The sequence below is a fragment of the Callithrix jacchus genome, chromosome 10 (assembly GCF_049354715.1).
Source record: "Callithrix jacchus isolate 240 chromosome 10, calJac240_pri, whole genome shotgun sequence".
In the NCBI taxonomy this organism is placed as follows: domain Eukaryota; kingdom Metazoa; phylum Chordata; class Mammalia; order Primates; family Cebidae; genus Callithrix; species Callithrix jacchus.
The window spans coordinates 98,388,957-98,410,442 of NC_133511.1; the positions used below are offsets into that span (position 1 = coordinate 98,388,957).

The 21,486-nt window shown below is 39.1% G+C and overlaps 1 protein-coding gene across 3 annotated transcripts; it reads left to right on the forward strand.

The window, feature by feature from the left end:
- The first annotated feature begins 2,147 nt into the window (after positions 1-2,147).
- DEPDC7 (DEP domain containing 7) lies at positions 2,148-19,774 on the forward strand. 3 transcript variants are annotated; one of them, XM_035262311.3, is made up of 10 exons: positions 2,148-2,268; positions 10,552-10,575; positions 12,109-12,499; positions 14,402-14,529; positions 15,367-15,556; positions 17,587-17,798; positions 18,545-18,687; positions 18,872-18,997; positions 19,097-19,175; positions 19,460-19,774. In XM_035262311.3, the coding sequence occupies exons 1-10, from the start codon at positions 2,196-2,198 to the stop codon at positions 19,651-19,653; spliced, it is 1,560 nt and encodes a 519-aa protein (XP_035118202.1). In that variant the 5' UTR covers positions 2,148-2,195; the 3' UTR covers positions 19,654-19,774. The 3 variants fall into 3 exon arrangements, with proteins under 3 accessions (XP_035118202.1, XP_002755193.1, XP_035118203.1); XM_035262312.3 differs by lacking the exon at positions 2,148-2,268 and adding an exon at positions 2,322-2,817; XM_002755147.7 differs by lacking the exon at positions 10,552-10,575.
- The last annotated feature ends 1,712 nt before the right edge of the window (positions 19,775-21,486 follow it).

Sequence of the window (21,486 nt, forward strand, 5' to 3'; positions counted from 1 at the left end):
AAAATTGGTGCAGGGAAGAAAGTGGGAAAAGGGCTAGACATTTCCTAGTCCAAGGTTTGTAGAAAGTACCTGAGTAGAGAAGAAAATTCCAGCATTCCAGAAGAGGTAGACAATTATTGCATAAGCTGGGGAAAAAACTTTGAAATGTTAAAGTATCAAAATGGTCACTGAGGTCACCAGCCTTTTTCAAAAGACCCAATATTAGTGTTTGTAGTGAGGGTGGACTTGCGTGTTCATTTAGTTATACAGCAGGGGATAAAGTTAATTGGTATATTGAGTGCCAGAAACTGGCTCTGAATGCATCCTCTTTCTGTGAGTAGCAGCCAATTGAGATTACAAAGAAAATCTTTAAACAGAAGTGAAGCAGGGTTTTACTACCATTAGGGGAAGGGGGCACATAAAATAAAAGGTTGCCAACCAGTTGGCAACCTTTTTTTTTCTTTTTTGAGAGAGTCTCACTGTTGCACATGCTGGAGTGCAGGCGTGATCTTGGCTCACTGCAACTTCCACCTCCCAGATTCAAGCGATTCTCCTGCCTCGGCCTCCTTAGTAGCTAAGATTACAGGCACCTGCCACCATGTCCGGCTAATTTTTGTATTTTTCATAAAGACGGGATTTCGCCATCTTGGCCAGGCTGGTCTTGAACTATCAAACACGTGACCAGCAGCGCGGGAGGGGCCTGCAGGGAACCAGGCCCTCACCTGACCTCAAGTGATTCCACACCCCTCCTGCTGCCAATCTGGCCAGCTTTTCTGACACTTAGCAGCAGCAACTGACGCCCACCTCCAACCCACAAACCCAGGTCCCTAGGGGCACAGCTTCTATGTATTTTCTGAAACAACCCCATGTAGAAGCTCTTTCCAATAAGCAAAATAATGAACTCCCACCTAAACACCATTCTAATTTACACCTAAATCACACAAGCATCCTTCTTCTAAGACATGATAATGATTTTGAAAATGATTGCAAAATTCCCAAACTTGAAAAAAAAAAACGGGCAAGTATCTGGAAATCAGATTACTGGTCTCTAAGACCACTCATCCTTTCAGAGGTATCCAGCACTGGATCCCTGGATTCCCTGGCTTCAACTTCCAAGTGCCTCAGACGTGTCCCATTAACAGCCCTTCCTCCTTTTCTCTCCCCACCTTCACTCCAATGGCAGCAAACTGTCCCTACCCACCCAACCCCACAGTTTCTTTGGAGACAGCACACATTTCCTGACAGTCAGTCTCAGGGTTTTTTGTTGCCGCCCTCCTGTGACCTCTAGACATTGCTCTCCAGGGCCACATAGGATTTATTTGTTCTGTATAGGGAGGGATGTCAGAAAAACTCGATGATGATGATGATTATTACTATGACAATTTTAAGCACTTGTATTCTGGACTCAGTTACTAAATGCTGAACCTGAATTGGTTCCTATAAACCTCATTAAAAAACAAACACCTCAGTGAAGCAGGTACTACACCTACCCCCGCATCACAGGTGAGAACACAGAGCAGTTAGGCAGCTTGCCAGGTCACCGACTTCTTTCTTTCTTCTTTTCTTTTTCTTCTTTTTGTTTTCTTTCTCTTTCTTTTCTCTCTCTCTTTCTTCTTTCTTTTTTTTTTTTTTTTTTTTGAGACAAGAGTCTCGCTCTGTCGCCCAGGCTGGAGTGCAGTGGTGTCATCTTGGCTCACTGCAATCTCCACCTCCCGGTTCAAGCGATTCTTGTGCCTCGGCCTCCCGAGTAGCTAGGATTACAGGCGCCCGGCACCAAGCCCGGCTAATTTTTGTATTTTTAGTAGAGATGGGGTTTCACCATATTGGCCAGGCTGGTCTCGAACTCCTGCCCTCAGGCGCTCCGCCTGCATAGGCCTCCCAAAGTGCTGGTATTACAGGCATGAGCCACCGCGCCCAGCCTGGTTAGTCTACGGCAGGCCGCGGTTCGAATCCCCCTGGTGTGAGCCCCGGGCCGCGTGGGGCCGGTCCAGGGAACCGCTCTCATCCCCGCCACCGCTCGCGTGGCGTCGCGCCTGAGGTAACTTAGATCGCTGGCGCCGCGGGCTACGTTCAGTGGCTGCCAGGGAGACACGTGACCGGCAGCGCGGGCGGGGCCTTCAGGGAGCCCCGCCCCGCCCAGTTAACAGGCTGCTGCGGCGCTGGCGCTCAGTGCGCGGTCAAGTTGTTGAACGAGTAGCTGTACGGGGAGCGAGGCCATGGCCACGGTGCGGGAGAGGGCTGCCGCGCTGAACCTCTCGGCTTTCCACAGCCCCGCGCACAGGCCTCCCGGTAGGTGCCAAGGACCCCCCGCCCGGGACGGCGCGGGGCGGGCTAGGGTGCGCGGGCTGGGTCCAGGCGCAGGGCAGGCGGCGTGGGGCGTTCGGCCGCCTGCGCCCTGCAACGGCCGGCTGGGCAAGCCCCGCACAGCTGCGACCACTTGGCTAGCGCCGGAGCCGAGCGGGCGAATCGGGTTTCTCTCTGGCTGGTGGGCTGCAGGCGGCAGACCCCGCCCGCACAGCCCAGCTTTTTTCTCAGACTCTCAACTTGACCGGGCGTTAGTCTGTGCTCCCGCTAACGTGCCAGGCACGCGCCGGGGAGCTCCGGGATCTGCCCCGCGATGCTACCGGCGACAAGTGTGGTATCTGGAATTTGTGTAGCTCTTTGTCCCGTCTCAACCACAAACCTTGACTGCACAGTACGGCCAGGGGCTGAGCGCCTCCCTTCCCCACATTGTTCTCCAGACTGCTAGGAGTCAAGAGTCAGCTTGTCTCCCCAGACTCTTCCTGGGAGGGATGAGAGGTTTATGTGAGTTCTACCGGCAGGAATTTGGCATAAAAGGTATTTATTAATACTTTATGTATAAGCAGTATTTTAGTGAATTGAAGTTTTTGACTTAAAAAAAAGTTACATGAAATTAGGGGAGAAGTTGGCAAATTCTGCCACCAGCTTAATTGTGTATTTGGGGGCAGTTGATTTAGGATCCTGGTTTCTTCAAATGTTCAGACACTTCAACAGAATAGGATGATCACTTGTAAAATGCTAGTTATAGCAGACCTACAAGTCAGTTAATAGGGGTGACTCATAACTGTTAAGATACTCAGATAACTCTTGGCTTTTTTTCTTTTTAAGTTACAACCTTTTCCCCTTTCTGGAGCTCCAGTCTGGGATGTCATAGGAATTGGTTCCCTTTCTGACAAAAGCCTTTCGTTTGTAAAAACAAAACAAAAAACAGCCAGTGAAACTGTGATTCTTTCCTCTGGGTCTAAAGGGTGCATATCAGTGGTCCTACTCTTGTGGTTGACTTGCTGACTAATGCTCCTTTTAATCTTCAAAATGCTAATGATAGATTGTGATAGAGAACCATTTTTCACTTGTTCTTTTCTAAGAAACATAATATTGATCTTAGTCTGCTCCCATGTAAAGGATTCAGATAAGCATCGTGGCCACATTGAGAATATCTCCTCGATTTATGTTGGGAAAAGACTAATACTAAGACCTTTGGGAATTTAAAATCAAATGATATTGACAACAGTCTTGAGAAATCTTTTTCCACTCAGTCACAGCTGTCCAGTTATAACACCATAAACAATTCTCTTTACATTTATCTGTTTTCATGAGGTTTTGGTTACTGTCCAACAAATGTCCTTTTCTTTGTTGTCTTGACAATTCTGTGAGTAATATTTTAAAACCTCTTTTGAAAAAAAACCTTAAAATTCTCTTAAATCCTAAGTGATTTAGGGTTTATAGATTTGTTATTTACTGATGAAAAGTTAAAGTGAAGGAAATTCCCAGATGTCAACTGCTTAAAATAAAAACATGATACCCTGTCTTCTCTAATAGCTGAAATTTTGGGTCTTTGGGCATTTGTGAACAGGTTCTTAGATGGTGTAAGGGAATATGTATTCAGAAATCAAGTAGATGACTCTCAAAAGAAAGAGTTGAAGTGCTGGTTGTCAGGAGTAGAAGGAAAAAAAACCACTGTCCTCTGCACACCAGCTGCAGTGGACAGTGAGGGGCCTGCTGCTGCTCTCATTCGTTTTGCTTGCTACCGCTGGAATCCTGACCTGGTAACGTTTATTAGCCTTTCTTTCCCCTTTAGTTGTCTTGTCATAGTCCCAGTGAGCCAAGTAATGGTAGCACACTGTTCTTGGTTCCTGGCGGTTCTTTTTCTGTGTGCTTTTGCAAGCAGCTTCATACTATTGTTTCTCCACCGATTAGTAGCTTTCTCCCTTACCTCAAAGGGGCTGTAATGACCAAGGACCTGATTTATGTACAAGAAATGAGATCTATATGCCAGTCCTCCACCAATACATCAAAGACACTTGTCTTTTAATGTGACAAACAAGAAAGTGGTCTGTTATCCTGTTATCCCTTTATACTGTAACCTAATTCTTTGAGTTTGCCTGGTATCACTTTTCCAGGGAGCTCAAAGTACTTCCCATATGCTGTCTCATTAATCTGTGTGAATTAAAGCAGGGACTAATGTCTGCTTTTGTTGATAATTCTCATAGATATTTTCAATTTTTCTTGTTTGTAGGTACTTCTTTTACCTACCTGCATCCTTTTTTTAGAGGCAATCACAGTCTTCAGCATGATGCCTCTAAAGCCAACTAGCAAGAAAATAAACTTTGGACTACCTGAACCAATATCCAGTAAAAGTGTTGCAATCTTGGGATCATAGTATAGGAAATTTTTCCACTCAGTCACCAGTGTCCAGTTTTAACACCATAAACACAATTCTCTTTACATTTGTCGTATTGTTTTTATGAGGTTTGGTTACTGTCTAATAAATATCCTTTTTCTTTGTTGTCTTGACAATTCTTGAGTAATATTTTAAAACCTCTTGAAAAAAAGCAAGTATTTCTTTTTTTTTTGAGATGGAGTTTCGCTCTTGTTACCCAGGCTGGAGTGCAATGGCGCCATCTCGGCTCACCACAACCTCCGCCTCCTGGGTTCAGGCAATTCTCCTCCCTTAGCCTCCTGAGTAGCTGAGATTACAGGCACACGCCACCATGCCCAGCTAATTTTTTGTATTTTTAGTAGAGATGGGGTTTCACCATGTTGACCAGGATGGTCTCGATCTCTTGACCTCATGATCCATCCACCTTGGCCTCCCAAAGTGCTGGGATTACAGGCATGAGCCACCACGCCCAGCCCTAAAACAAGTATTTCTTAAAATTCTCTTAAATCCTAAGTGATTTAGGATTTATAGATTTGTTATTTTCTGATGAAAAGTTAAATCCTCTGGTATGTGCCGCATCTTGTCTTCTCAACTCCTGGTGGCCTTTATGTAATTGAATACTGTTCAGAGATTGACATTATCATCCAGGTAGTAGTAGTAGGTAAAGGTAAACTCCTAAGGTTGGAGATAGTATGGTCCATTTGTCATAATTAATGAACCAATATTGATACATATAATTATTAACCGTTAAGTCCACATTTAGATTTCCTTGGTGTTTGCCTAATGTTGTCTTCCAGGATCCCATCCAAGATACTATATTACCTTGAGTTGTCAGGTTTCCTTAGACTTTTCTAGACTGTGACAGTTTTCTCCTTTTGTTTTTAGTGATACATCTGTCAATTTCTGGGCATTTTGTTAGACACATTAACATATTGTCTTATGATCCTCACAGTGAGTGAGAGAAGTGGAGTTAGCTCTGTTTTGCAATAGAAAAGTTAGGCAGTTTGCCTAAGATTGTGTTATCAGTAAATGATGGGCTCAGTGATGGAACTCAGGTCCCTGGGACTGCAAAGTTCACACTGTTAGTCTAACTCTTTGTAGTCATAGCACCTAGCAGTATCTGTTGCATTAGCACAAGTTTCCATGTCTGAACAGTCTTCAGTCAACCCAAGGTTCTTAACCTTGACACTATGAATGTTTTCTTTGTAGTGGGGGCTGTCCGTGCATTGTAGGATGTTTAGTAGCATCCCTGGCCTCTTCCCATGAGATGCCAGGAGTACCCACCTTCATTGTGACAATCAAAAATGTCTGCATACATGCTGTGTGTGGGGGTATAATGACCCACTGAAAACCACTGGGTTAAACTTTGTTTAAAAATGTTTTTTATGAGCGGGGTGGAGTGGCTCACCCCTGTAATGCCAGCACTTTGGGAGGTTGTGGCGGGTGGATCATCCAAGGCCAGGAGTTCGAGACCAGCCTGGCCAACTTGATGAAACCCTATCTCTACTAAAAATCCAAAAATTATCTGGGTATGGTGGCGCACACCTGTATTCCCAGCTGCTCAGGAGGTTGAAGCAGGAGAATCGCTTGAACCCAGGAGGCAGAGGTTGTAGTGAGCCAAGATCACACTACTGCACTACAGCCTGGACAACAGAGCAAGACTTTGTCTCAAAAAAGAAAAAAACAGATTTTTAGTAGTTGGCAATAATCAACAACTAACAAATATTGACTAACCAATTGTATTATATTGAGGCAATCTGTAAGGTAATTAAATAATTCAAACCTCTATAAACTGTAAGGAAATCTGAAAGAAATCGGGCACTAGCTCACAAAGTTTTATGGAAAAACATCCGCTATCTGGATTCAGTTCCCTTTTTTTTTTTAAAGTCCAGTCTAAAGCCCAAGAATGAACACAAAATTGTTTTATGTTCATTAAGAGGTCATGTGTTTTAGTAATTCTGTGTGTATGTTTACCTTACATTGGGATCCAATTTTATAATGTATATATTGATCTACTTCTAAAGATTTAATATAATCTCATTATTTGAAGTGATTATACAATTGTTTTCCCTTTGAATAGGTTTTCATAGTAGGACTAGAGTTGCTGATAGGATGGATTATGGTTGATGCTCATTATCCCTAATTTTTGGGTAAATGTAATTTCCTGAAACTTTTAGGGAATTATTATAACTTGATTATTTAGTGTGAATTCTTAGAAGTGAAGATGATTATTACTGGTACTACACGCACACATATATAAGTGTTCAATATTATCTTAGAAGTTTAACTTTTATTATTGGTAAGCTTTTTTTTTTTCAGTAGTGTTCAAATACATGTGAAGGGCAGCTTTTGAAAAATAGCTATTGTTTGCAAGCAAATAAGGATGAGACTGCTTGAAAAATGAAGGTTAAGGGATGGAGGCAGCAAACCACATTTCCTTGTATGTAGCTATGCAACAGTCCTGCATCTTCTGCACATGTACCCCAGAACCTAAAGTGCGATAAAATATATGGTTAACCTAGATTTATATAGTTCATAAAACGATGTGTTGTGTGTTAGGTAATTAAATGATTTCTGAGCTTTGTTAGGCAACCTTCCAAAAAAGTTTTATATCTGGTAGGGTCAGATTTGTCTGTATGCTTCCTTTCTTGCCTATAAGTCTGCCATATTAGGTGTTCAGTGTCCTTATCTAAATGGAGGACATACAATTTCGGTCCTTACATTCCTATAGTCAACAGTTTATTTAAAGACAGGGTCTCTGTCACCCAGGCTGGAGTGCAGTGGTGCAGTCTTAGCCCACTGTAACCTCAAACTCCTGACCTCAAGCAGTCTTCCCACTGTGGCCTCCCAAAGTCCTGGGATTAGAGAGAGGAGTGAGCCACTATGCTTGGCCTGGCAGTTTCGACCTGAAACTAACCTAAAATACTGTGTTCAACTATTTTATCAGTAGATGAAGAAACCTACTTACAGAGATTGTCTCTTATCCAGAGTTTTTACAGTTGATCTCTAAACTCTTTGACTCCATTTGTCATGATGCTTTTAGAAAATACTTGACCAGATGTAAGTAAGGAAGCATCAAGATGTAGATAGTGATGGATTTTAAATGGTTGTTTAGCTCATATGAAAGTGAGGTTTGGGGACAAGTTGAACCCTTAATTCTGATTGCAAGATTTAAAAAACATTCATTGTCTATATCTGGTCTCTCAAATCCTGTTTAGAAATCACAATAAGTCATTTTACTGGGCCGTGATCTGCTATCCCAGTATTCATCTCAGCTTTTTGATGATGATAAATAAGTTTAAAACCAACATGTGAGGGATATGTGTTCAGCGGGTGAAGTCAGCATTTAAAAAAGCAGGTTATCTTGGTATGGGTTTTGGCACATTTACTTGTCAAGTGCAGGGTGTGTTGTGTATGAAAGCATCTGTATGAACATGAGCTAGTTTGGGTCTGTGGGTGGTGGTGCTTGAAGGGAAGTATCCCAGGATGCAGTGGTTGGGAATTAATGGTCAGTGAGAACAGAGGGGGCCTGTGAGGGCTGTATTGTATCATGCCTGGAGGACTCTGGAAACATGTGGTTCACAAATGCCTACTATTCTGCTCTAACCAGTTCTTTAATCTTTTATACAATGTTACCCAACCTATAAAACCTCCTGATCTCCCACAAGTTAATATGGGGAAATTTATTCTTTACCCCTTAATTCCTCTGTGAGGATTAGCCCTTTCTACTCATTGAGGCCAAATATCCCCTCTCTCACCACCCTCTTCAGCTGTCTTAGTGGTCTTTAATTAATAAGTGACTCAGCTGGCTAGGTGTGGTGGCCCATGCCTGTAATCCCAGGACTTTAGGAGGCTGAGGCAGGTGGATCACGAGGTCAGGAGTTCAAGACCAGGCTGGCCAAGATGGTGAAACCCCGTCTCTACTAAAAATATGAAAATTAACTGGGCATGGTGGCATACTCCTGTAATCTCAGCTACTCAGGAGGCTGAGGCAGGGAATTGCTTGAACCTGGGAGGTAGAGGTTGCAGTGAGCTGAGATCGTGCCACTGCACTCCAGCTTGGGTGACAGAGCAAGACTCTGTCTCAAAAAAAAAAAAAAAAAAAAAAAAAAAAAAAAAAGTGATTCAGCCTTATCATTTAGGATTTGTATGCTAACCTACTTGTAGCTCAAGTGTTGTGACTTAATGTGTTTCATCTTTATATTATCTGTCACTAGCCCAAAAGTCTGTCTCATTGGTACTTAAAAGGCAGTCTGATCTAAGTTTGAATCTTGCATGTCTTCCTTTTCCTGTCTTACCCCTGTATATGTACTGCGGTAGTATTTATTACAGACTTTATGATATCCTGCCTTATTTTAGGAGTTGTGACTATTTTTAAATAGCTTAGTTAAGGGTTCTTAGAGTTCGTTTTATCTCTTGGTTCTCTTAAAGCTGTTTCAGTTAATCCAAGTTTCCAACAAAAGGTTAATGCTTAAACAACTTATCTGGTGGCTGACTTTTCATGTATTTATATTTAAGTACTAGGAAAAACAAGTATATATTTATTAGCTGTTTAACTGAGGGCAGGTTTAACTCACTGAGCCTCAATTTTCTCAAAATAGGATTATTAATCATTTTGCAGAGAAGCTTATCAGAAGTAAATGAGGGAAAACAGAACCTGTCATAATGTAAATACTCACATTTTAGCTATGTAATAAAGATTTGAAAAGTTAAGCAGAAATTGTTTGTTTAAATCTTATTTATGGTATTTTAGGAAGTTAAGAATATTAGTCACTAACAATGTTTAGGCATTGTGGCTGGAAACAGTACAACTACTCCTGAGTTCTGGATGCCAGGAATAACCTGGACTGACTTTGAGATTCCATTAAATGCCTCATTCTTGCTCTGTTCAACAGAGACTAAATACTATACCAGTAGTAAATCTAATTCCAGCTTTATTCATCTAGTCAATTCTCCATAATTCAGTTCACATTATATTTGGAAGACTGGCAACAATTACTTCCATCTTTGTTTAGTACTGGCATATGAAATATCTTCAAATTTAAAACACAATTTTGACAATCTTGCTGATCATTTTAAACCAACATTATAATAATGGGGAGGTGGTAAATTATCCATCTATTTTTGGTATTAGAAATATACAAATAAACAGTAAAGGGCTGTGTGTTTGTGTGTGTGTTATTTTCACTGTAAAGATGTTTAAATTGCTAGCAGCTATAGAATAAAGATGTTTAAATTGCTAGAAGCTACAGAATTATGCTACTAGTGAAAACAATGTAGTGGTTCAGTATACTTCTTGTATTTATTGCAACGTAAGAGATGAAAATAACCCACTATAACTTACGGCTCTAGTGCATTGAGGAGTTTTTAGAAGTCTTGCTTTGTCACCCAGGCTGGAGTACAGTGGTGTGATCTTGGCTCACTGCAATCTCCACCTCCTGGGTTCAAGCAGTTCTCTGCCTCAGCCTCCCAAGTAGCTAGGATTACAGGTGCCTGCCACCACACCCAGATAATATTTGTATTTTTAGTAGAGAAGGGGTTTCACCATGTTGACCAGGTTGTAAGAGGAGTTTTAATGTCCTTCAGAAGCTTATCTTATGCTTTCATCTTCTTACACATTCTATTTTGCCTAAAAAAGTAGGAAGATAATTTTAAGTAGCTATTTCTTTAATTATAATTCCCTGTTTTCCTTACCATTGTACTCATGCATATGATCTTCTTTTTTAGACTATCTTAAAGGAAGTAATAACTTCAACTTCTCTCCCAAAATATCCTAAAAATAAAGGAAGTAATATACTTAACATAAATGGGGGGCTTAAATTAGGACTGCTGAATTTTCGGAGGATCACTGAAAAGTGTAACGCATTAAAGGTTATACTCTTTATGAAAAGAAAGAGACAGCCAGCCAGCACCAGGTAGGTGATTCGCTAGAGTTTGTTCCATCGGTTTACAAAAACCTAAGACCTGTTGATTGCCAAATATCTGTTAATTACAATGATGAAAAATATAATAGGATATTTTTGAAAGTTTTTTTTCACCTTTGTGTTTGGCAAAAATCTTGATTTACTTCTGTGCCTATTCTATCTTTGCAGTAGGTCATAAGCTCTTACAGGGCAGGAACCAAATTGTTACTTTACCCTGCATACAAAGTATATTTAACTAATAAGCCTGGGTAATAGGAGGCTTTAAAAATGCTAGTTTATTCCTGCAATGATTGTGTGCCTGTATGTGTGTATACAGTCATGCATAGCGTAACAACAGGGATATGTTTTGAGAAATGTATTGCCAGGCGATTTCACTGTTGTGCAAATATCAGTGTGTACTTCCACAGACCTTGACGGTACAGCCTACTACACACCTAGGCTATGTGGTATAGCCTGTTGCTCCTTGGCTATAGACCTGCGGAGTGTACTGAATGCTGTAGACAATTGTAACACAATGATAAGTACTTGTGTATCCAAACATAGAAAAGGTAGAGCAAGAGATAGGAGCAGGAAATTTTAAGTTCCATTATAATTGTATAGGACCACTGTTATATGTGGCCCATTGTTGACAGAAATGTTTTGTGGTGCATGACTCGTGTGTGTGTGTGTGTGTGTGTGTGTGTGTGTGGTGTGTATATGTGTGACTCATAAGTACTTCAAAGTTATCTAAAACATGAGCCAAGTCCCAGTACTACCTCTTTGAATATAATATCTGGAAGTGACATGTAACCTCTGTGATTCTGTTTTCCATCTCTCAAATGGAAACAATACATATCTCATAGGTTGCTATTGAAGAGTTTATAAAGCATGTGATAGAATTCTTGTACATAACTGGTAACTGCCACAGGTCCTACTTGATGTGTCCTCCTAACTCCCAATCTCAAACCCCAGCCCTACGCCCTCCTTGATCTAAGTAACTGTTCTTCTCTCCCTCCCCACACCACTCTGGCTGTGCTGACCTCCTTCCTATCCTATGGAGCACACTCCCACCTCAGGGCATTTGCTCTTTCAGTTTTCCCTGCTTTTCCCCAGATGTCTACACAGCTTGCTCCTTGCTTCTTGGTTTTACTTGAGTTTCCGCTCAGGTATAACCTTATCACACAGGTCTTTCCTGACATTCCATTTACAGTAGCATTCCTTATCTTATCCAGCTTTGTTTTTCTTCTTAGCACTGATCTAACACATATGGATTATCTGTATCTTCCTACAAAGTCTTAAGTTCCTGAGAACAGAGATTTTATTTTGCTTACTGTTGTATCTTAGCACATAGAACAGTGTTTACTATATAATAAGTTCTGATTTTTTAATGAATTGCTATTAATAACTTTCTATAAGCAACCCTCATAATTGCTCTTTATCAATAACTTTGGACATTACTATGTTTTTGCCTAAGGACTGCTTAGACCTTATTACAAATGAACAAGGTACTAAATCCCAGTTTCTCTACGATTTTTATCCTTCTAGGTTTCAGTGTAGCTCAGAAGCCATTTGGAGCCACATATGTATGGAGCAGCATCATAAATACTCTTCAAACACAAGTGGAAGTGAAAAAACGAAGGCACCATTTAAAACGACACAATGATTGCTTTGTTGGTTCAGAAGCTGTGGATGTCATTTTTTCTCACCTACTTCAGAATAAGTATTTTGGTGATGTAGATATTCCTCGGGCCAAAGTGGTTAGAGTATGTCAGGCGCTTATGGACTACAAAGTATTTGAAGCAGTTTCAACCAAAGTCTTTGGAAAAGACAAAAAACCTACATTTGAAGATAGTAGTTCCAGCCTTTATAGATTCACAACAATACCTAACCAAGACAGTGAGTTAGGCAAAGAGAACAAACTGTATTCACCTTCCAGGTTAGTATATAATGTTAGATTATCACAGGGATATTGGCAAGGTTTTGTCTACCTTTTTATGAGATGTCGACTGACTTTAGATTTACATTTTTAGCATTAAATGTGGCTAAAATATGGGTCTGTGGGTAAATTTGATAAAGTGCAATGAATTTTGTTAACTTCATTGGGTATCTCCTAGTTGTATTTAGCAGAAGCAGTCAACACACTTTGATTTGCCTGCTTCAGGTTATAGTTACAGTGTAAAAAATGTTCTCATACCAAGTGGTATGAGAACACAGTGAAGGCAGGCAGAGAGAAACCCAGATTTCAGTGGGAGGGAAGAAGGAATCATCTAAAGGAAAACTTGGGAAACAGAATTTGGAATCCAGTGATTGAAATGGATGTGGTGATAAGTGCATAATGAACTTACAGCTACTTGTGAAGTAAACCAACTTTACCTTTTCCCCTTTGTTACCCTCAGCTAAACTGCACAGGGGTGACACAGAGGTATAATTGAAGCTCTTATGATTCAGATCTGACCTAAAGTCAGAATTTTAATATTTTCATTTTCAAATATATGTCTGTGTCTGTGTATGTGTGTGTGCATATATATATATGAGACAGAGTCTTACTCGCTTACCCAGACTGGAGTGCAGTGGTGTGATCTCAACTCACTGCAACCTCTGCCTCCTGGGCTCAAGCGATCCTAGCCTCCCAGTAGCTGGGACTACAGGCATGTACCACCATGCGGCTATTTTTTTTTCTTTTTTTTTTGTAGAGACAGAGTCCCATTATGTTGCCCAGGTTGGTCTCAAACTCCTGGGCTCAAGTGATCGTCCTAAAGTGTTGGAATTACAAGTGTAAGCCACAGCACCTGACCCATTTTTATGTTTTTTTTTTTTTTTTGAGACGGAGTTTCGCTCTCATTGTCCAGACTGGAGTACAATGGTGTGATCTTGGCTCACCGCAACCTCTTCCTCCTGGGTTCAAGCAATTCTCCTGCCTCAGCCTCCTGAGTAGCTGGGTTACAGGCATGCACCACCACGCCTGGCTAATTTTGAATTTTTAATAGAGACAGGGTTTCTCCACGTTGGTCAGGCTGGTCTCGAACTCCCAACCTCAGGTGATCCGCCTGCCCCAGCCTCCCAAAGTGCTGGGATTATAGGCATGAGCCACTGCACCCAACCCCATTTTTACATATTTTTAACCCAATCTAAAGCATGATAAAATGTACCTCTATGTGTAGAAAGGAATCATGAGGATAAGGTAAAGTCACAGTTAACACTTTCAGATGCAGGTCCACATACTTTAAATGAAATCCTTCGGACCAGATGCATTTAGGAATTTGGAACTTTGGATCATTTAGAAAAGTTACCTTGTGCATACCCTACAGGCATCTGGGACAGCATCTGGTAATCAAGCATAATGATATTTCTGTGATAAACAAAAGAATATAGTAACCAGGATAAATAAAAGCTGACAGTCTCTGGACAGGTTTTGTCATGATATGAGCTCTAAACTTGATTTTCAAAGCTTTTTGGGTTTTAGAATTGCAGGTAAAGGGCTATAGATCTGTATTTAGAAAACTGTAAGCATTGTCCACCAAAGAATGCCCCAGAAAGAGAGAACCGATAAAACCAGTACGAATAATGAAGTTTGCTTATGTTTGATCGCATTTTTAAACTGGTGATTAAGATTTTGGTCATTGAATTACTTAAATCTAAGAAAATGTTTAAAGGAGAACTAAATAGGTTTATGCTTGAGTAAGAAGGTGGGTGTTTTCATATTTTATTCCACTCTTAGAATTTGCATTTGTTGTGGTTTTGCTCTGAAATGCATAACTGCAAAAACTCTTAGCTCTCAAATACTAAAATATTTCTGTGGGCTTAGTAAATGTTCATTTCTGAAATGAATTCATTTTAGGTATGCAGATGCAGTATTTAAGTCATCCGATATCAAATCAGCCAGTTTAGAGGACCTATGGGAAAATCTGAGTTTAAAGCCTGCCAACTCCCCTCATGTAAATATCTTTGCAACCTTATCTCCACAAGGTAAGTTAAAGATGAAACAAAGTAAGAAGTAGAAGACTAACTTCAAAGTTATTTAAAATTTTAAAATCTTAACCTTTATTAGAATTTAAATATTCAAAGTACAGAGAAAGAGTACACTCTGTATTAAAGCTGTTTATGTTCAATTTTAACAGAAGTCTTTTATCTTTAACAAATAGATCAGTGTTACAACTCTTGAACACTGACTTTTGTCCGATCAGCTGGCAAAGGTTCAGATCTGAGATGTTTTGCATGCAGATTTGTATTGAAAATATGTTCTCAGATATTTCTTTTTTTTTCCTTTCTTAAACATGAAAATTTTCACAAGTTATTTCTTTTCCTAAGATTTTATTAAGTCAAATAAAAATTGAAAATTACATTAAAACATTAACAGAATTCTTTGGTTCTTCCGTGTCTGTGGCAGTGGAATATAGTTTAATGACTTTGATTTTTCACCCTCTTTCCCCGATTCCAGTTGTGGAAACCCTGAGTGGAATAATCTGCAGCCAATGGTTTCAAACAAGTTTTTAGCTTGAATGAATCATTCTTTCTTCCAGAGTCCTTATTAACATGTTATATGACTTGATCTCTTATCTCTGACAGATTGCTTTTTACAGTACAAAGAATGAAAAGAATTCCTGTTGTCCAAAGCCTATTCTCCTACACTCTAAACAAATCTTGGATTGTTTTACTTTGTTATAAGAAAGCACTTCATAAGGTTGACTTTTTCTTTCTTTTTGGCCACAAATTTACTAGCTTAGACCTGCTTAGAAAAATATTGTGGTGAGTATATAGTAATTATTAATTGTTACTTTTCACCTTGTAATTTTTCCTGTGTAGTTATTAATGAAGTATGGCAAGAAGAAACAATTGGGCGTCTACTACAACTTGTAGACCTTCCACTTCTTGACTCCTTACTCAAACAGCAAGAGGTTGTACCTAAAGTTCCTCAATCTAAGAGGCAGTCCGACCTGGTCAACAGCAGTAACTATCTGGATCGAGGGATTCTCAAGGCTTATAGTGACTCTCAGTATGTGGAAATACATATAATAATTTGAGTGTGTTTGTACGTGGATTGAGATAATGATTTTAAGATAATCTGTTCTATTTTTTATAGGATCAGATATGCATTGTTAGTTGATATCAGTATTTGAGAATGTGAAGAACAAAATCACATTACTCAAAATTAGAAAAGACTTGTTTCATTTTTCATATTCATTTTTGTTTCACATGTAACTTCCACATTAACTAAAGACAATGATTGTGCTTTAGCTTCTTATCTTTGTTAAAATATGGAGCTGTCTGGTCTCTTAAGATTCCTCAAAGGGACCTGGAAGAATAGAAACAGATTTGACAGATTCTTGAGATCCTTTGACTACATATCTAGAATGCCTGTTACATATGTATTTCGTTAACTAGTTGTATTAAATGCAATGACGCCAGGTGCGGTGGCCCCCAAAGTTAGTTGTTCTCAATAATTCCCAGTACTTTGGGAAGCCAAGGTGGGCCAATCAACTAAGGTCAGGAGTTCAAGGCCAGCCTGGCCAACATGGTAAAACCCCATCTCTACTAAAAATAACAAAAATTAGCCAGGTGTGGTAGCATGTAATCCCAGTTACTTGGGAGGCTGAGGCAGGAGAATCACTTGAACTCAGAGACAAAGGTTGCAGTGAGCTGAGATCATGTCATTACACTGTAGCCTGGGTGACACAGTGAGACTTCATCGCAAAAAAAAACAATGAAAGTTAACTCTTACTTCCAGTTACTACTCTCTTGAAAATAAATTTTAAGGTTTGAAGGCTTAACTTTAGGTGCTAAAGGAATTAAGATTTTTTCCCTTAAGGAAGAGTTCTGTATTACTCATAACTTTGAGGCTCTTTTATAAAAATTATTAAAAGTTAAAGTTCCCAGATTTTTCGAGCCTAATTTTTTATTATTTTTGCCTTAGCAGATAGTGTTCCAGTCTAGTTAAGGGGATGAAAATGTTTGAAAGGAATACAACTTACATTTTCAATACTTCACTAGTTCACGTTCCAGTACTTCACTAGTTCACAGAAGAACTGTTAATACTATAAACAGTTGACTGTCAAAATGCAGCTTTTAAAGCCTTATAAAATGACCTACCTGAGATATCTCACCTGGCCGAATTAGTTGTACTGAGTCCATGGCAATAGAGAGAAAGACAGATAGATATAAACAAACTGAATATTAAAAGTTTGCCACTTTATTTCTTGAAATGTAACATGTTTCTGAAGTTACTCAGCAGGATTTTACTGTATATTATAATATTTAATTATTTTGTTGGTTTCTTTTTTGAGATGGGGTTGCATTCTATTGCCCAGGCTAGAGTGCAGTGGCATGATCTTGGCTCACTGCAGCTTCTGCCTCTCAGGTTCAAGCAATTCTCCCACCTCAGCCTCCCAAGTAGTTTGGATTACAGGGGTACACTACCACGCTGAGCTAATTTTTGCATTTTTAGTAGAGCTGGGATTTCACCATGTTGGCCAGGCTGGTCTCAAACTCCTAACCTCAGGTGATCCACTTGCCTTGGCCTCCTAAAGTGCTGGAATTATAGGCGTGAGCCACCACGCCAGGCCTGATATGTAATTATTTTAAAATGTCACCTTCCTCTATTCTATCTTAGCTAAAGGAAGAGCTAATAGATCATACACAGAGCTCTGAAGTAAGCAACGCTGTGTTGGAGAAATACTGGCCTGGCACTTAGATCTAGAATCTAGCCCTGCCTGAGGCCTGAGCAAGTAACTTGGAGTTTCTTCTCCATTGTAAATGTGAAGAGCAAGAGTAGAGTCTGAATAATTTGTATGCTCTTTCCACCTCTATATTGTGGTGGAGAGTTTTGTTTTCATGAAAAAGGAAAAAATAAAACATTAAGCTGAATTTTTAAATGTGATACATGATCTAGCTATACATTAAAAAGAACCATACAGCTCTTAAGAATGTAGAAATTTATCCTGATGGCAAGCTTGAAATAACTAGTGTGTATTTGCGTGTATTTGTTATTCTTTGCTTTTTAAATAATCTTCCTCTCTTCCCCTATAGGGAAGATGAGTGGCTCTCTGCAGCAATTGACTGTTTGGAATACCTTCCAGACCAGATGGTGGTAGAAATAAGCAGAAGCTTTCCTGAGCAACCAGACCGAACAGACTTAGTGAAAGAACTTCTTTTTGATGCCATTGGCAGACACTACAGTAGTAGGAAACCTCTGTTGAATCATTTATATGACGTTCATAATGGAATTGCAGAACTCTTAGGTAAGTAAGATCTAATTAGATACTAGCATTTACCTTTTGGAGGAAACAAGAAAAAACTTAGTTGTTCCCAAACTGAACCAAAATAGTACTACTACAAGCAGGGAGTGGATCTGGATTAATTCATGGAAAGTATGTTAGTTCAAAAACTTCTAGGGCTCATTTGGAAAGAGGCTTTAACAAGCTCTAAAGTTATTCAGAAACTTCTGATTACCCAGGAGCATAATGTTGCTCTCATTCACCAGAAGCTTAAGCATAAAGCAGCAATTCTCTTCTTTAGAAGAGTTACCAGCACCACCACTACTCCCACTTCTGTCTCTTCAAAATGGCAGACACTCTGCTTTGTCTCTTTACCAATGAGCCACATAATTTGTTGGAAACAAATTGGAGGTTTCAGAAAATTCCTCCTATTTTTCTCAAGTAGAGTTGGATACATGAGTATTGTACACATGGTATACCCCAGATGTACTGAATTAATGAAAAACAGAATGGGAATTTATCCGCAGAGCTAAGAGTTAGATTTAATGCCTGAAGATATTATATGACAGGGACTTAGGGTGTTAGTTGCCAATTTGAGAACAAGCTGCCTTTATGGTATCGACCATTCATTGTTAATTCTAGTCTTGCTTTTGCTTTTGGAAATAATTTTGAATAAGTGCACTTTTTAGCTCAAACTGTAACTTGAGTTTTGTTCCCTTTAATATAGTCATATTTTGTCAATTAAAAGCAGTTTTTTCTCTTGGCTAAAGTGAATGGGAAGACGGAAATAGCTTTAGAAGCTACTCAGCTCCTTCTAAAGCTTTTGGATTTCCAAAATAGAGAGGAATTTAGAAGACTACTATATTTCATGGCTGTTGCAGCACATCCTTCTGAGTTTAAATTACAAAAAGAAGTAAGTCTTTTGTTTAAATGTTAGTTGTATTTAATATCCTTAATACTTATAGATTAAGTATTAGATTATTCAATCTTCAGCATCAAGTATGCTGAAATGAATAATAGCTATTAATATTTAATATTCCCTTTTATGCTAAACTTGTATCTTAAATATATACTATTGGATATATTTATTTTTATAGAGTGACAACCGAATGGTAGTGAAAAGGATATTCTCGAAAGCTATTGTTGACAATAAAAATTTATCCAAAGGCAAAACAGATCTTCTGGTACTCTTTTTAATGGATCATCAAAAAGATGTTTTTAAGGTAAAACTGTGAAAGAAGTTAAATTGAGCTTTATGTAATAATAGATCATTAGATTAAAATGCATTTGAGTAATGTCCCATGTCTCTTCTTTTTTTTAAGATTCCTGGAACTCTACATAAAATTGTAAGTGTTAAGCTTATGGCCATACAGAACGGAAGAGATCCAAATAGAGATGCAGGTAATCTGAGAAATACTATTTTCCTGATCTTCCAAAGACAAATTTCAGGTGTTTTTTGAAAATGTTTTGCTATAAGTAGTTGGACTTTAATTTCAACCAAATTTAAAACATTCTTCTCAGAGTTATTCAGACTAAGCAACTGGACCAGGGTTAGAAAATCAGCAGTGCTTACCATCTTCAGTGCATATTACAAAATGGGGAAGAAAAACATAAAGACAAGAGTATTGCTTGATTTTTCTGAGGAACTGAGTCATTAACTTAACTTTTTACTTTTAAACTTTAAGGATATATTTATTGCCAGAGAATTGATCAACGTGAATATTCTAGCAATACACAGAAGACAACCAAAGATGAACTGTTGAATTTACTAAAAACTATTGATGAGGATTCAAAACTTTCTGCCAAAGAGAAGAAAAAATTGCTAGGTCAATTCTATAAGTGTCACCCAGACATCTTTATTGAGTATTTTGGAAACTAAGTTTTTAATGTCTGTAAGTTGTGTATTTTAAGAATAAGTTATGTATCCTAAATATCCAATCACATTTGTAAGCTTGGAAGCTCTAAATATAAACTCTACTTAATAAAAATTTTTTTTATAACTGTGTGTCAGAAACTGAGTATTAGTCATATAGTATATCACTTTTAAGTACTTACCTTAGGTGAGTTAATTTATAATTACTGTGGTCAATGCTTTATAGAACATAATAGGAATTTAGATGATATGACATTGCAGTGTTTGTATAAGAAAATATTAAACAGTAAAAATGATAATTACATGTTAATAGGAGTGGTGTTTGTGTTTTAAAAGGTACTCCTTAAAGATGCAAGATAGAAGCTTAGGCTGTGATAAAAAGAATTTGCTAATTACCTTAAGTTGTAGACAAATCAGAAATCACACTGTCCTAATGCTTCTGAAAACTTCAACATTTTTAAATCTTATTGTGGAAAATTTCAAACATAAGTAAAAGTGGGGAAAATAGAATAATGAACCCTTCCTTGTACCCATTAACTAACATTGACAACTGCCAACTCATGGCCAATCTTGTTTAATCTATACCCTCACTCATTTCCTCACCCCAGCAAATTTCAGATATCATTTCGTATATAAAATGTCAGTCTGTATGACCAAAAGAATGTTAAACCACAACACCATTGTCATTCACATAAACCTACAATTCCTAAATATCAGGTTTCTAGTGTTGAAATATGATGATGATTTCAAATGATTTTATTCAAATGGATTATAAAAAAATAATATTTATTTTTATTATCCGAATAATAAATTGCAATTGGTTAATGTGTTTAAGTCTCTAAAAATCTGGGCGGGTTGTGGAGGCTCACACCGGTAATCCCTGCACTTTGGGAGGCCAAGTTGGGTGGATCACCTGAAGTCAGGCATTTAAGACCAGCCTGGCCAACATGATGAAACCCCATCTCTACTAAAAATACAAAAATTAGCTGGGTGTGGTGGCAAAGTGCCTGTAATCCCAGCTACACGGGAGGCTGAGGCAGGAGAATTGCTTGCACCTGGGAGGCAGAGGTTACAGTGAGCCAAAATTGAGCCATTGTACTCCAGCCTGCGGGACAAGAGTGAGACTTCATCTCAGAAAAAAAAAAAGTAAGTTCCCTTTCTCCTTCTATGCTTCCCTCTGTTTTCTTGTCTGTCTCTCTGTGTTTCTGTCTCTGTTGTTGAATATACTTGTTCGGTTGTTCCTGAGTTTTCCTCAGTCTGAATTTTTCTGATTACAAGTCTGGGCTGTCCTTTATCATGTTCCTTTTTATCCCGTAGTTCTTGTAAACTGGGCATTAGAGTTAAAGTTTTTAATACCTTTTTAACCAAGTTAATGATTATTTGGAATGAGTGCACTGTTAAGATATACAGGTGACCTTTGAACACCACAAGTTTGAACTGTGCAGGTCCACTTAGATTTGTGTAACTGTAACAAAAGTCACACAAAGTGCCTGTCTCTCCTGCCTTCCCTTCCACCTCCTCCACCTCTGTAATAACAGCAAGACCAGCCCTTCCTCCTCCTCTACCTATTCAATGTGAAGATGACAAAGATAAAGAGAAGACCTTTAGAATGATCCACTTTCACGTTGATGATATATATTCTCTTCCTTGTGATTTTCTTTTTTTTTTGAGACAGAGTTGTCAGCAAGCTGGAGTGCAGTGGCATGATCTCGGCTCACTAAAACCTCCTCCTCCTGGGTTCAAGCAATTCTCCTGCCTCAGCCTCCTGAGTAGCTGGGATTACAGGCACGCACCACCATGCCCAGCTAATTTTTTGTATTTTTAGTAGAGACGGGGTTT

Bases quoted from the DNA above. Each gene is read 5' to 3' on its own strand.
- DEPDC7 (XM_035262311.3), top strand. From the start codon at position 2,196: ATGGCCACGGTGCGGGAGAGGGCTGCCGCGCTGAACCTCTCGGCTTTC. The intron at 14,530-15,366 runs GTAAGTTAAAGA...TTTCCTGTGTAG, and splicing joins TGCAACCTTATCTCCACAAG to TTATTAATGAAGTATGGCAA. The intron at 17,799-18,544 runs GTAAGTAAGATC...TCTTGGCTAAAG, and splicing joins TGGAATTGCAGAACTCTTAG to TGAATGGGAAGACGGAAATA.